This window comes from Balaenoptera musculus, chromosome 18, assembly GCF_009873245.2.
Source record: "Balaenoptera musculus isolate JJ_BM4_2016_0621 chromosome 18, mBalMus1.pri.v3, whole genome shotgun sequence".
Lineage (NCBI taxonomy): Eukaryota > Metazoa > Chordata > Mammalia > Artiodactyla > Balaenopteridae > Balaenoptera > Balaenoptera musculus.
In genome coordinates, this window is record NC_045802.1 from 50,454,554 (window position 1) to 50,468,281 (window position 13,728).

General features: G+C 39.1%; 2 protein-coding genes across 3 annotated transcripts in view; one reads left to right on the top strand and one right to left on the bottom strand.

Moving 5' to 3' along the window:
- On the top strand, positions 1–12,089 carry CLN5 (CLN5 intracellular trafficking protein). The gene is made up of 4 exons (XM_036831367.1): positions 1–505; positions 3,481–3,646; positions 4,196–4,421; positions 6,686–12,089. The coding sequence occupies exons 1-4, from the start codon at positions 324–326 to the stop codon at positions 7,195–7,197; spliced, it is 1,086 nt and encodes a 361-aa protein (XP_036687262.1). The 5' UTR covers positions 1–323; the 3' UTR covers positions 7,198–12,089.
- Positions 10,996–13,728, bottom strand: part of FBXL3 (F-box and leucine rich repeat protein 3) — a 20,872-nt gene continuing 18,139 nt past the window's right edge. For both annotated transcript variants that reach the window (XM_036831364.1, XM_036831365.1), the window contains exon 5: positions 10,996–13,526. In XM_036831364.1, coding sequence (XP_036687259.1) covers positions 12,883–13,526 — 644 coding nt within the window. In that variant the 3' untranslated portion in view covers positions 10,996–12,882. The remainder of the gene's footprint in view (positions 13,527–13,728) is intronic.

A 13,728-nucleotide genomic window follows, 5' to 3' on the forward strand; every position in this document is an offset into this window, starting at 1 on the left:
GGGGAGCTGGACCAAAGCGCCTTCCGGGTCGGCCAAGTCCAGAGGCCGCCCGCGCTCGGGGCACCGGGCAGGAGAGGAGACGGGGCCGCGCGGAGACCCTGCGCCTCGCCCCTTGGTGCTCCAGGCGGCGTCGGAAGCCGAGAGGGTCACCGAGTCGCCGGGCCGGGACCGAGTCGCCGGGCCGGGCGCGGCGGGCAGGGGGCGGAGCCGCCGGCGGACGGTCGCCCGGGTTCGCTTGAGGGCGTGGCTCTGCGCATGCTCTGCTTGCCGGCCCTCCGCCGTGGCGGGGCGCGGGAGGCGCCGCAAGCAGCGGGAACTGCCTCATGGCGCAGGCGGGGAGAGTTAGTCCCGGGGCCTGGGGTCGGCGGGGCGCGGGCGCGGATGCGGCTCCGGTCTGCGCGCCTTGGTGCTGGGCCTCCGCGCTGCTCTGGCTGGCGGCGGCGGCGGCGGCGGCAGCGGCGGCGGCGACCGGCCCCTCCCGGCGCCAGTGGCCGGTGCCCTACAAGTGAGTGCGCGGGCGCGGCAGAAGTTCGCTGGGCAAAGGCGGGGGGGGGCGGGGGGGATTGTGTCCCGGTCGCGCAGTTGTGCGGGGGCGGCGCTCGGCGACCCTGAGGGCGCGGCGTTGAATGAAGTAGAGAGCTGCAGAGTCGCGGCTGTTTGCTGCGCGCCGCCCTGGGGTCACCTCCTCCCGGGACCCTTGAGCCAGTTACGAGGTGACCTAGACTCAGGGCTGCCCCGAATCGTGGATGAAAAAGGAGTAATGTTATTTCGTCGCGTGACTGTCGGATACAAGTCGCTGACACTTTGAATAGTTTGGGGAGACCTTCAATATCGCATTTATTACCGTGTCATGCCCTGTCATTAGTTATCTTGAGTGCATAACACTTGCACGTCCAGTGTCCAGTTTACCCAGCTTGCCTGGGTTTGCCTGGGACTTCCCGTTTTTAGCACTAGAAGTCCGGCGACCCGGGAATCCCCTCGCCCCCTCGGTTGGCGACCTCGTTTGTCCACTGTCTTCAGCCTGGAGGTAGGACGCTGGTCATAAGCTGAGGACGCGGAGACTGCTGATATGCGAAGCATATTTGAGCCTTTGAACTAGAAGAGTATTTACATGGCCTAATTATCAGAGATGGCTAAGCAGAGAGAAAGAAAGAAAACATGGTGTTAACAGGCAATGGAAGGGCCAGCAGCTTTTGAAAATGCACAACTATTTTGGATGACAAAATGGTGAGTTGGGAGACAGGATAACCTAGGGGTCGCGAGTGAGTTCTGGGCTCCGACCACTGCGGATCAACTCGGGCTCCACCATCACTAGCTGTGTGATCTCGGGAAAGTTGCTCAGTATCTCAGTGTCCACATGTCCTGAGTCAAAAAGTAGGAACAGTAGTTACTTCAGGTTTGTTGGGGGGATTAAATCTAGTAAATGCTAGCCAGCTATTTTCAAACCTGAATACAGTATTGGTGTATTCTGCTCACTAAATGGCTCGCAGTACTTCCTTGTTTTGCTTTATATACATGAAAAGAGAAATTTGAGTTTGAAGCTGGTTTTCTTGAAGGTGTTAATAAAATGTTCAAAAGAAGTAAAAATTTAATATTCAATAGAACAAGGAAGAGATTGGAAATTCAAAACTACTTGATTTAAGGACAAGGTATTGACTGCGACTTCTTACGTTTCTTTACAAGTTTGAAGTGTTAAGTACATGCCTTCATCTACTCCCCATCACAAAATTTTAACTTTATTAAGTTCACACTTAAATCATACTTTTGAAATTACCTTTGACCTAAAATAGATTTTGCTGTGGGTAAGTGAAACCTATATGTAGTTACCCATTTGCTTAAACCAGGTAAGCACCTATAAAACAGTTAAGTATATCCAAGACTCGTAAGCTTTTAGGAGGGTTGTCAATATTTTTGTCTAAATAAAGATTTTTTTTTTTTTTTGGCTGCACCGCCGGTCTTGCAGGATCTTAGTTCCCTGACCAGGGATTGAACCCAGGCCAAGGCAGTGCAAGCACCGAATCCTAACCACTAGACCACCAGGGAACTCCCTAAATCAAGATTTTAACTCTTTAAATTAGAATTGACATTTTTGTTGATGTGTTAGGATTGTAAAACAATAGATTGGGCTAGAACCTGAGGGAATCTAGGATTCTTAGAGGATAGACAGAGGCAGCTGCTTTCTCTCTTTCATCTTTCTCTCCAGTGGAAGGTGTCCTTTAATTGATCTCCCTCCCGGGCTCAGCCTCCCCAGCTGTGGCACTCTAGAGGGTGCCCTGCACATTGTCCAGACATACCTCTCGTTTTATTGCACTTCTCAGATACCGCATTTTTTACCAACTGAAGATTTGTGGCAACCTTGTGTGGTCAGATGGTAGTTAGCATTTTTTAGCAGTAAAGTATTTTTTAATTGAGGTACATACAATATGTTGCTTTTTTTAAGACATAATACTATTGCATACTGTATAGACCATGGTGTGATGTAAACATAACTTTTAGATGCACTGGGAAACTAAAAAGCTCGGGTGACTCCCTTCCCTTTACAGCGTCATCCGACGTATTGTGGTGGTCTGGAAGTGACCCACGCTGTCTCCGAGGTGCACCTGAATTAGGGCGAAGTGACAGTCCCTGCCTCCCTCTCCTCTCACCGCTGCTGCCTTGAAGCCTGAACTCCAGTCTTCCTTACCCACTTGAGACTCTTCCAGCGTGTCATGCTTGTCTTAGAGTATTTAGTGTTTTCTTTCCTTTTCTGTACTGACTTCCTAAAGTATTTTAAAAACCTAGGCCAGGCCTTCATCTCTTCCTTTGCCTCCTTACCCCCAGCCATCCCGCAGCAGGTAAAAATGATTTCTCCCTCTTTTGCACCCTCAGGACTTTGTGTATTTCTTCGTAAGCACTCACCGTGCTGCGTTTCATCACTTGTTTAATGTCTCACCAGCCCCCATCCAGAGCTCCTTGAGGGGAGGAACAGCATTTTACGTTTTGTTTCCCTCCTTTCTAGTATAGTCGTAGATCCTCAATAATATTGGTTGAAGGGGATGTTGGCTAATCCTTAAGAAAATAGAAAATATGTTCTATTTAATTATGATTATCTTTGAATAATCTTAACATATGGATTGTTTGGGAAGTTAAATATCATTTGAAAGTTATTCCTTTATTCAGTAAATATCTGTCTACTAAATAAGATGTGGAGCTATAAACATTTTCACATGTGGTCCCTGTCTTCGGAATTCTCACAATGGGAGCAGGGAACCAGGGAGCATGCAATTATCAATGCTTTTAATGTATCATTTGCTATTAAAGACGTCATTGGAGTTTGTTCACAGGATAACATATAAAATGTATATTTATACACTGTGGGCTGAGCTTTGGGTGTTTTTTCTAAAAATGTGAATGACAGTGAAATTAAAATCTGGATTCTACGATGTGCAAGAACCAAATTTCTGTAAGAATCTAAGTTGATGATTTTTTTTTCTTTGTTAGACGCTTTTCCTTCCGTCCGGAACCAGATCCTTACTGTCAAGCTAAATACACTTTCTGTCCCACTGGCTCCCCTATCCCAGTGATGAAGGATGATGATGTCATTGAAGTCTTTCGATTACAAGCCCCAGTGTGGGAATTTAAATACGGAGACCTCCTGGGACACTTGGTAAGGCTGCATCTTGATCTTATAGCTGGTTAATTAAGTGATTTGATTCAGTGGATTTGAGGGAATAATCTCTATTCAGTCACTAGTTTTAGATTATGTTTATTGGTGTTCCTCTTAGCGAATTTTAAATAAGTAGTCCAAAAACAAAATCAGGTTTTATGATCCTGACAATAATCAATGCAATTGCTTTAATCCATTTTAATATTATGAATCCAAATGCAATTCCTGTACCCAGATCCTGGAAAGAAAGAAAGGAGGAGGCCCAGAGCAAGGGGCAAGGCAGGTGGGAATCACTTCTTCACGTCCAGTTCCTATTTTTCACACTTTTCCTAGGTTAGCTCACCATTTGAGCCTCTCATCACCTGAGAGGTACACAGACTTCCTTCCTGAGTCTGGGGCATGGAGGCTTCTCGACGTGAGAATAGCAACAGGGAAGGGGAATAACTGGTCTACTCTATATGCAGTTGTGGTATCGCACTTTCTCCCATCTGGCTCCTGAACCAGTGGTTACTTCACAAATGCTTTGATACATGTATGATCTTTACACAGAAAATTATGCACGATGCCATTGGATTCAGGAGTACTTTAACTGAAAAGAACTACACAATGGAATGGTATGAACTTTTCCAGCTTGGAAACTGCACATTTCCCCATCTCCGACCTGAAATGAATGCCCCTTTCTGGTGTAATCAAGGAGCTGCCTGCTTTTTTGAAGGAATTGATGATATTCACTGGAAGGAAAATGGGACGTTAGTTCTAGTAGCAACCATATCAGGTAAGTTTCAAAAATATGGCAGCATTTGATGATTGCATCTATATCCAAAAATGACAGAAATTACTTTCATTGAGGCCTCTCAGTAATGGTCTGCTCTTCAGAGGTCAACTTATAAAATACACTTCTGGAATCACTAACCTTAGACCCAAACTATTACTCATGCAAAACTTCACCTTATTTACAGATTATCTTTTCTATTTTCATCATAAAAATAAATGATATAAAGCTGTACAATTAAATTGGACTTTCTAAATAAAATAATAGAGGTAAATCTCTATTTTAGAGGTGACCACCAGTTTGTTCTCTGTATCTGTGGGTCTGTTTTGTTTTTTCATTTGTTTTATTTTTTAGATTCTACATACCATATGAAATCATATGGTAATTTGCCTTTCTCTGTCTGACCTACTAAACATAATATCCTCTAGGTCCATCCATGTTGTCACAAATGGCAAGATTTCATTCTTTTTTATGGCTGAATAATATTCCATTGTATATACATGCCACATTTTCCTTATTCATTCATCCCTCGATGGAAACTTGGGTTATTTCCATGTCTTGGCTATTGTAAATAATGCTGCAGTAAACTTAGGGGTGCTTATATCTTTTCAAGGTAGTGTTTTCTCTTCCTTTGGATAAATGCCCAGGAGTGGAATTGCTGGATCATATGGTAGTTCTATGTTTAATTTTTTGAGGAACCTCCATACTGTTTTCCATAGTGGCTGCACCAATTTACATTCCCATCAATAGTGCACGAGGGTTCCCTTTTCTCCACACCCTCACCAACACTTGTTATTTGGTGTCTTTTTGATGATGGCCATTCTGACAGGTGTGAGGTAATATCTCATTGTGGTTTTGATTTGCAGAATTGGTGTCTTTTAAATGTAATCTGGGAATCTTTTAATTATATATCATGCTGTTTTCTATTTTTCTTCCTATTTTCTAATTGATGTGCCCCAAACCATCCAACAATATAAAAGTCCATTTCTCTTTTAGCAATGCTCAGTATGATAAATAGCTATCCTTCTTTCATTCCAGGCCAGTTCACATCTCTCCTTTCTCCATTCCCACCTACCTCATTATCTGCAAAATCTTCCTTCTGACATCAAAGTATGATCATATGAGCAAGTGATCACTATTTTCTGTAGAAGAGTTTGCAATATGCTGGTACTTAAATCCTTTAAGTTATCCATCTGCCTTGTGATTAATCCTGTTTGTTGACCTTTTTTCACATTACAGAATAGGGTTTTGAAGCATTCTTATCTCTTCATTACAAGCAGTGGCTTTTCAAAGTTGAAGAACACTAAGAACAGTATCCCCAGCTCTAAGGAAACAGGATTTATATTATTTCACCATTTTAATACCATAAAATTGATAAAAGCAGCCACTCTATTCATTCTGTAGGGCTTGAAGTACTGATTTTATGGACTCAAGTTGGAGTAACCTAAGAAAGGTTCACACACAGTGACAAAGTGAAATGTTGGGGCCATGCTGTTCTAGGCCCAGATGTGGTTGTAACCATGCAGAGTACAGTATTCTGTTAACATTTGGAGAGAGTCCTCTGGTCTGGTACAAGGTGGTAGGAGAGAGTGTTAGCCATCCTGGAGTCTGTATAATCCATGAACTTGGTCAAAAACATTTCCAGGTTAGTTGATTCACCGGAAGAATTTGTGTAGTGGGTAGAAAGGTTGTAAGCAGTAGCCACAAGTACAGGGAGCAAAGGGAGATACCAGATATTCGGGGTGAATGGGGCACGGTGCTTCCTTCTCAAGTAGCTGTTCCTCAGGCAGCCATTCATGCCTTGCTTTGCACAGAAAAGCTTCGTGCTTCACCCTCCTCAGTTCTTCTTACACTGTCTCTGCTTCATTCACTTTTTCCTCTTCCACAATTTTTCCCTTGCTTCTTTTTTCTCTTCTGCCTCTGAATCCAAGATTTGTTGAGTGGAGTAGAGAAAGAGGGCTTCGGCACATGTATAATTTAGCTTTTGACTGTAGCCTAAGTGATTACAGAATCTGTGTGTAAGACTTCTCTTTATACACCTATTATATCTAATGTTTAGTTCAGAAATACCTTGTGCCTTGAAAAATGGAACAGAAATTGGCTGAGCTTGGATTCCTTTTGTGAGATGCAGGTTTGGAAATTCAAAAACTGTTGTTTAATCATGTAGTCATGGCCTTGATCTGGTTAGAGCATTTTACTTAAAACTAACATGATTAGCTTTGATGTTCACATAGTGTTTTTTGTTTTTTTTGTTTGTTTTTAACTAGGAGACATATTTAACAAAATGGCAAAGTGGGTAAAACAGGACAATGAAACTGGGATTTATTATGAGACATGGACGGTCCAAGCCAGCTCAGAAAAAGGGGCAGAGACATGGTTCGAATCCTACGACTGTTCTAAATTTGTGTTAAGGACATATAAGAAGTTGGCTGAACTTGGAGCAGACTTCAAGAAGATAGAAACCAACTATACAAGAATATTTCTTTACAGTGGAGAACCTACTTACTTGGGAAATGAAACATCTGTTTTTGGGCCAGCAGGAAACAAGACACTTGCTTTAGCCATAAAAAGATTTTATTACCCTTTCAAACCACATTTGTCAACTAAAGAGTTTCTTTTGAGTCTCTTGCAAATTTTTGATGCCGTGATTATACACAGACAGTTCTATTTGTTTTATAATTTTGAATATTGGTTTTTACCTATGAAATTCCCTTTTATTAAAATAACATATGAAGAAATCCCTTTACCTAACAGAAACAGAACACTCTCTGGTTTATAAAACCTTAATTCTACTGCTTTTTTTTTCTACCAGCACATCAGTTTTTCAGGGGGTGGTTTTACAATGTGTGGATTTCTTAGACCTTTCTTCCTTGGGACAGAAAGGTAAAATACACATGGGCAGAATTGCTGCATAATAATATCTCAGGAATTTTTTTGGAAAGAAGCTGAAAACTGATTGTGTTGGCCAAAGTGAACCCATTAGGTGATCTTGATTTCAATCTCCAAGGCTTTGTTAATATGGAGAATTATATCATCAGATACACAGTATCTTTGGACTCCTCAGAATGTGAAATTATGGATATGGTGTGCCAAAACTTTAAAAATAAATACTGTCAGTGACATTGTCATGGTGGGAGGTTTTTGCAGATATGGTAGTTACACTTTCTCATTTAGGTACTTTCTGATAGTTTTGACTGACTTTCCAGCCTTTGTAACTTCTAGAGCCAGTCCTAGTAGTTTGATTTTGTTCTATTCACTTAACCTTAAAGAGTAATTTGGACACCACAGCTGGACTGGTCGTGCTTCCAGATGTGGTAAAATCAGTGATAAAGAGCACAAGTTTCTGGCTAGCATTTTAGAACTAGCCAGTAACTGGCATTTTGTGATTTAAGCAACTTATCATTTCCAAACCTTAGTTTCCTTATCTCGAAAATGATTCATCTGTCATGATTGTTGTAAAGATTGAAGCCATGTATAGTTTGGCCTAGTAAGGTCACAATAAGTGGTAACTGTAACGATTAATCAAAGAACAAACTGCCATCATTGATCTTGCCTAATGTGGTTTACATGCCCACCTTTCCTGCTTTTGTAGTAATCAATCACCTAGACTTTGAGCTGGCAGCATAGTGCTTCTGCGGTTCTTCACACATATGGAACATGGAAGTATCTGACTGCAGGTACATCTGGGTGAACAGGCACCCTCTAACTAACTCCTTCACTGCTTCACACAGTCCCTCCGCCGCCCACTAAAGCTGCCAGCAGTGGAAGAAGGTACACTTCCCAGAGAGAGGGCAGGTTTTTGTCAAGGATCTCCAAGTAGCCGTGCTTCCATTAGGGCCATCAAACAAGGTTTCAAGGTCCTTTAAGTGTCTGTTAACTGAACACCTTGTTTCTATTCATGGAAAAAATACCAGTCAGGAAAATGATGAGGCAGAGGTCAGAGAAAACAGTCTGTATTTAATATGTAAATGTACCAATTCTATTCAGTTTCTGCCCACATTTGAGTGCTTCCTAAGAGGTTAGGACATTGAGTTCTCATAAAAAGCCTAAGCGTAGGTACTCTTTACGTGATTCAAATGAGTAAATTGAGACTTAGAAAGGTTTCGTGACCTTTCCATAGCCACCCACCTAGTGGTAAATGGAGCCTCATTTTGAACCAGGCTCTGCTGACTGAATGGGATGCACCATCAAGCAAGTTTTTCAGCGCTGCTCAAAGTGTGGTCCTTAGACCAGTGCCTGGACCATAAGTTACTAACAAACACCATATGTTCTGGTCTGTGAGGAGGTACTCTTAAAGCAACTTGTTGGACTAATTTTGTTTCTGTTGAATCTAATTAAAAAAAAAACAAAAAAAAAACGGGGGCTTGTACTTTACTTTTATTTCATTTGTCTAGGAATTTATTATTGTCTTCTTCAAAACTATAGGCACTAAAACGCAGTCTAAAAATAAAAACCCCGCCCTTCAGCACAGATAGCTTAAGAAGAACTGCACCATTATGATGACGCCTGCTGCACGGAGGACGTCTCACCCTCGAGCACAGGGAGAACTGGCTTTCACTGCCTACAGTTTAGCCTTGTCTACTCAACGTTAATAGCGCCAATCAATCATTCCGGATTACTTGAGCCTCTTTAACCTGCTAGTTGTCTTCAAAATATGTCACAAGAAAACTTGGATCTTTGCACTAGCACCATCTAGTGGCTAAAATCGGGCAATGCCAACCTCTACGGATTCTCAGGAAAATTGCTCTGAAAAAACAGTGTTTTGGATTTCCAGAACTGCATTGGGGTAACAAGCAGAAACTCCTATGCCAAGTTTGTATTAACTGTCAATCACAGAACTTGGTTCCACGGCAACGACAAATGAGGACATCGTACATGGAACTTGAATATTAAAGCAAGAATCTACTAGTTACATTAAAAAGCATTCATGATTTTCCACTGCTCCTAAGAATACTGGTAAGTGAAGAAATTCTACTGAGAATTTGACATATAGACTCAGGATACTATAACAAACAGTGTGTAGCATTCGTATAAGTAGGTACTTATTAAGAATTTATCAAACCTATCAACTATACTTACAAGTTGAAGTAGGGCTTTGAAGCAGAGATGATTCAGGAAAAAGCTTTTAAAATGGTAGCTGGAAAACCGAAACACAAGCCAGGCAGGAATTTGCCAATTAAATTTTGCAGTCCTTTGAACTTCTATATAACTAACTTAAATGTGATTTCTGTTTTTCTCGTTAAGTTGTAAATGTATAAAATGTCCTCTACGAGAAACCATTAGTTGAAGTCTAAGTTATATTAGGGCTTTAGAATAATCTTATTAATAACTTACTAATTCTGGCTCCATATTAGGTAAGTATACCCACAGTGTGTCATCATTTGTAGGTACAGGAAAATAGGCAAAAGGTGAAAATAACTCTTAAACTGTAAATATTTGGAACCCTCAATCAATACTGGCTCCTTATTAGAAATCAGAAAAATAAATAAATAAGAAGTCTTAGGAAGTCTCATCCAGTTTTATAATCTGCTCTGGTGACACTTAACGAATTCTCTAGGAGTGTATTTACTTCCTTTAAGACGACTTTTTTTTTTTTTAAAGAAATTGTTGGTATGTTACAGAAACAGCAACGTTCCCAAACCCCACACATGCTTTTCCCCCTCACAGCAAATCAGTTGGCCAAAGTTTGTTTCCAGCATCTTCCTCATATTTACCCTTTATTGTCCAAATAGCATCCTGCTCCTTAAACCTACATTTTCTCTCCCCTATTTAAAACAAGATAGCATGTTAATCATATATTCTTTTACTAGACTGATTGATTGATTGATTATTCTAAGGATAAGCTCTTAATTCACTTTGGAGTAAAAGGCTTTGTGTTCTTTTTTATGTATCATATGATATGTCCTTTTTTTAAAAGGAAAGTTGGGTATCAGCAAGTAGGTAAAATTTTTCTGGCTGCTTGGTAACATTTAAAAACCAGCCCCACAGATAAACTGAGCTGGAATCTGTGCAAAAATTGTGCCCAGCTGTGTATGGGGTAGAGATTACAGCTTATTAAAGGACCTAGTTCAGGCCTGAGCCGCCTTCATACCAACCCTTCCCTTCTATCCTAAGCTTTTCCATAAATATAAAAAATTCTCCTTTGATTGCAGTAAATTGACCTAATCTTTAGTCATGCCTTTTTACCGATAATATTGTTAATAAAATAGCCCAGATTAAGATTACCAAGGTAAACTGAAGTTATTTTATGGAAGCTGAAGATGAAAATAATTTCATTAGTTTAAAAACTATTCTGATTATATGGATTTATATAAAGGTGTTTCTCTCTAAAAATGCTAGCTGGTTTCAAGGATCCTGACTAAGAATTCTATTTCTAAACAATCTGTTTTTTAAATTCTTATTCTAAATGCCTAATCTTGTATCTTCAAAAAAGCCACTCTATCATAAATATTTAATATTAAACATTACATCCATCAGATATGGATTTGAAACTAAAACCATAAATCTGTAAATTTAACTTGTTTTAAAGTCAAATAAGTACATTTGTTAGGGTAGTTTTAAAAAATAATACAACAGCATTAGTAACTATCTTTATTCTAAAATTGATAAAAGCATTTAACATATACTTTATAAACAAATTAAGTGCTATGCATTTTGCTTAAGAAGTGACTTAAAGTTTTTCAAGCATTATATAATTCAATTTGTGCAGAAAGTAAATTTCCAAATAAAGCTTTGGTTAGTAGAACTGATTACATACTGTCAAATCCATTTTCCAAAGTTGTTCAAAGAAAAAAGCTTCATCCACTAACACAGGTATTTCTTGTACAAAGTTTTTCACTGTTTAGTAAGAGGGATGAATATTACAATAATTGCTTTTGATTTCCATGTCTGGACCAGCCTTTTTTCTTCTCATTTATGTGCTCAGAATACCATCACTTTTGAAAGCATAAATTATGCAGAAAATCACCTTTTTACTTGATTCTTAGGAAGGTAATCTATTTAAAAAATAGATTAGACCCGTAAGACTGTTAGCTTCCATATCTACCAAGATGCTTTCTAAGTTTCAAGCACTAATATATCCCACTGGGGGTAAATCACTTCTAATTTCCCTTAGGAGGGTAATATCTACTAGCACTAGGGCTCAGAATCAAGTTTATATAATATCTAAAAAAAACTAAATATAGCCCCAAACTTAATATTTTTACAGTTTCTACAACGTATGGATTACCTTTATTCATATGAAAGTAATAAAAATGCTGCCTAACTTAAATAATATATCAGTTTAACCAAATTAACAATCACAAAACTGCAGACATTTTTCTATTAAAATTTTCCAGTCCACTGAGCAATATTTACTCAAAAATATGATTATGAACTTAAATATATGCTCTTTTAAATTTACTGTTTATGCTGAACTGTACATTGGTGCTTTTATGATTTTTGAAAATTATACTTACATAACTATATAATTCCAAAATGTAAAAATAAACCATCACTAAAATTCACTGGAGACTAATATTCTTTCATGGAAACAACTTATAAACATTTTAAAGTTCTACCTTTAATTATTTCAATTGGGCTTTTTAAAATAGATAAACTTCTCATTTCAATTATTGTGTAATACTTCAAAACTAGTTTAAACAAAGATAAACCCAAGAAGAACTAGTAAAAGCATTCCTTACTTTACATATGATGCCCCAAGTGCCACATACATAGTAATGTACCACAGAAAAGAATATATATAGTTTAGCAGATTATAGAGCAATCCTAAAAGTTTATACAAAGCTAAAACTGCCTCCCTTCTATTCCACTCATTTTCTTTTAATTTGATCTTGGCTCTATTTATTATCTTTCTATAATAACCACTGTGTGACATTTATCAGTTTTTTTAAGTGTTCCAATTAATTGTATATACTTCTTTAAACAGCTTTGTAACATTTTAGAACATTCAACCAAACTTTTTCATTAGATACAATATATCCTACATTTTTCTCACAAAATGCTCACTTTCCTGAGCTATATTAAACACCTTATAACAGGTGTATGTGTAACTGAAGACCCTAAAATGTCAAGTTTACATTTTTAAAAAATGCATAGAGAACATAACATTTTGGAAAACCTATTAGTACTCACTTCTTAGATATTACAATATATATGTTTTGTTTCCTTCAGACTGTAAAATGTTTAATCTTTATTACTGGTTATTACTTTCAGATCTGAATCACTTTTTTAATTTTCTGAGATTTAACTGCTATTAGGCTAAAGAAATAGATGAAGTTTTCTGACCAAAACTGGTCCATGAGTCTTCCAAAAAACAATCCTTATATACTCAATGAAGGTATCAAATTTCTGCGCCACAAAATAGTAGAATTATATCAGACCTATGGGAAATGAACTTTTATTATAATACAATATGCTTAAAATTAAGGTGCTATTATTCATCATGCCCTATGTCATCTTGTCTTTACCAAGTGGGCATCATGTCTGGAAACCACACTCTACCAAGATGCTTAGACACTTCCCAGTGAATCTGCTCCAAACTATACTTTTGGTCAGGAATTAATACTTCTTCCATAATGGATAACTGAGACAGGCGGCCACCACACATCTTCACAAACTCAACAAAGGCACTGCATGAGACTTCACATTCCCCTAGTCCAATAGCCGACAGATTTTTGCAACGTTCTGCAATGCGAATTAACTCTTCATCAAGTGGCCGTAATCCATTAGCACACACTACTAGCTCAACTAGTCTAGGGCATGTCATTCCCACACGGCCAAGCACATCTTTGCTTACTGATCTCCCAAAGTAAAGATGGGTGGCAGGTATTTCATACCGAAAGAACGGATCAAATTCCTCTTCATATAAAAAAAAATACATAACTAAGTTCACTTTGGGTGAATGTCTGATGAAAGCATCCCAGCTGCTCTTCTGAATAGCATGGAAGTGTGTCTGTCCAGGATTCTCACTGACCACGTCAATGCGCAAATGTTCTAATCGAACGTGTTTTTCAGAAGATAGAGCAAGCAGCAACTCATCGCTTAGCAAGTGGTAATTCAGGGCCAGTTCACGTAAGCCATGACACCGATCCGCCACACAAAGGACACCTTGGAAGAAAGAAGACCCAATTATTTATAAAGTTTTCTACAAGTCCACCATCTCCAAGAATTTGATCAAGTACATGGCCTACAATAAAATTTTACCACGCTTCACTTACCACAGAGCTATACAATTTAAAATCTAGTTGTACTGACTAAACCAGCAGGAAGTCACACACATTTAAAAATCTATTACCAATTCTGTCCATAA

What these genes read in the sequence shown, in the direction of transcription:
- CLN5 (XM_036831367.1), top strand. Translation starts at nt 324, where the DNA reads ATGGCGCAGGCGGGGAGAGTTAGTCCCGGGGCCTGGGGTCGGCGGGGC. An exon ending in CAGTGGCCGGTGCCCTACAA is followed by an intron (nt 506 to 3,480) that starts GTGAGTGCGCGG and finishes TTTCTTTGTTAG; the next exon opens with ACGCTTTTCCTTCCGTCCGG. An exon ending in GAGACCTCCTGGGACACTTG is followed by an intron (nt 3,647 to 4,195) that starts GTAAGGCTGCAT and finishes ATCTTTACACAG; the next exon opens with AAAATTATGCACGATGCCAT.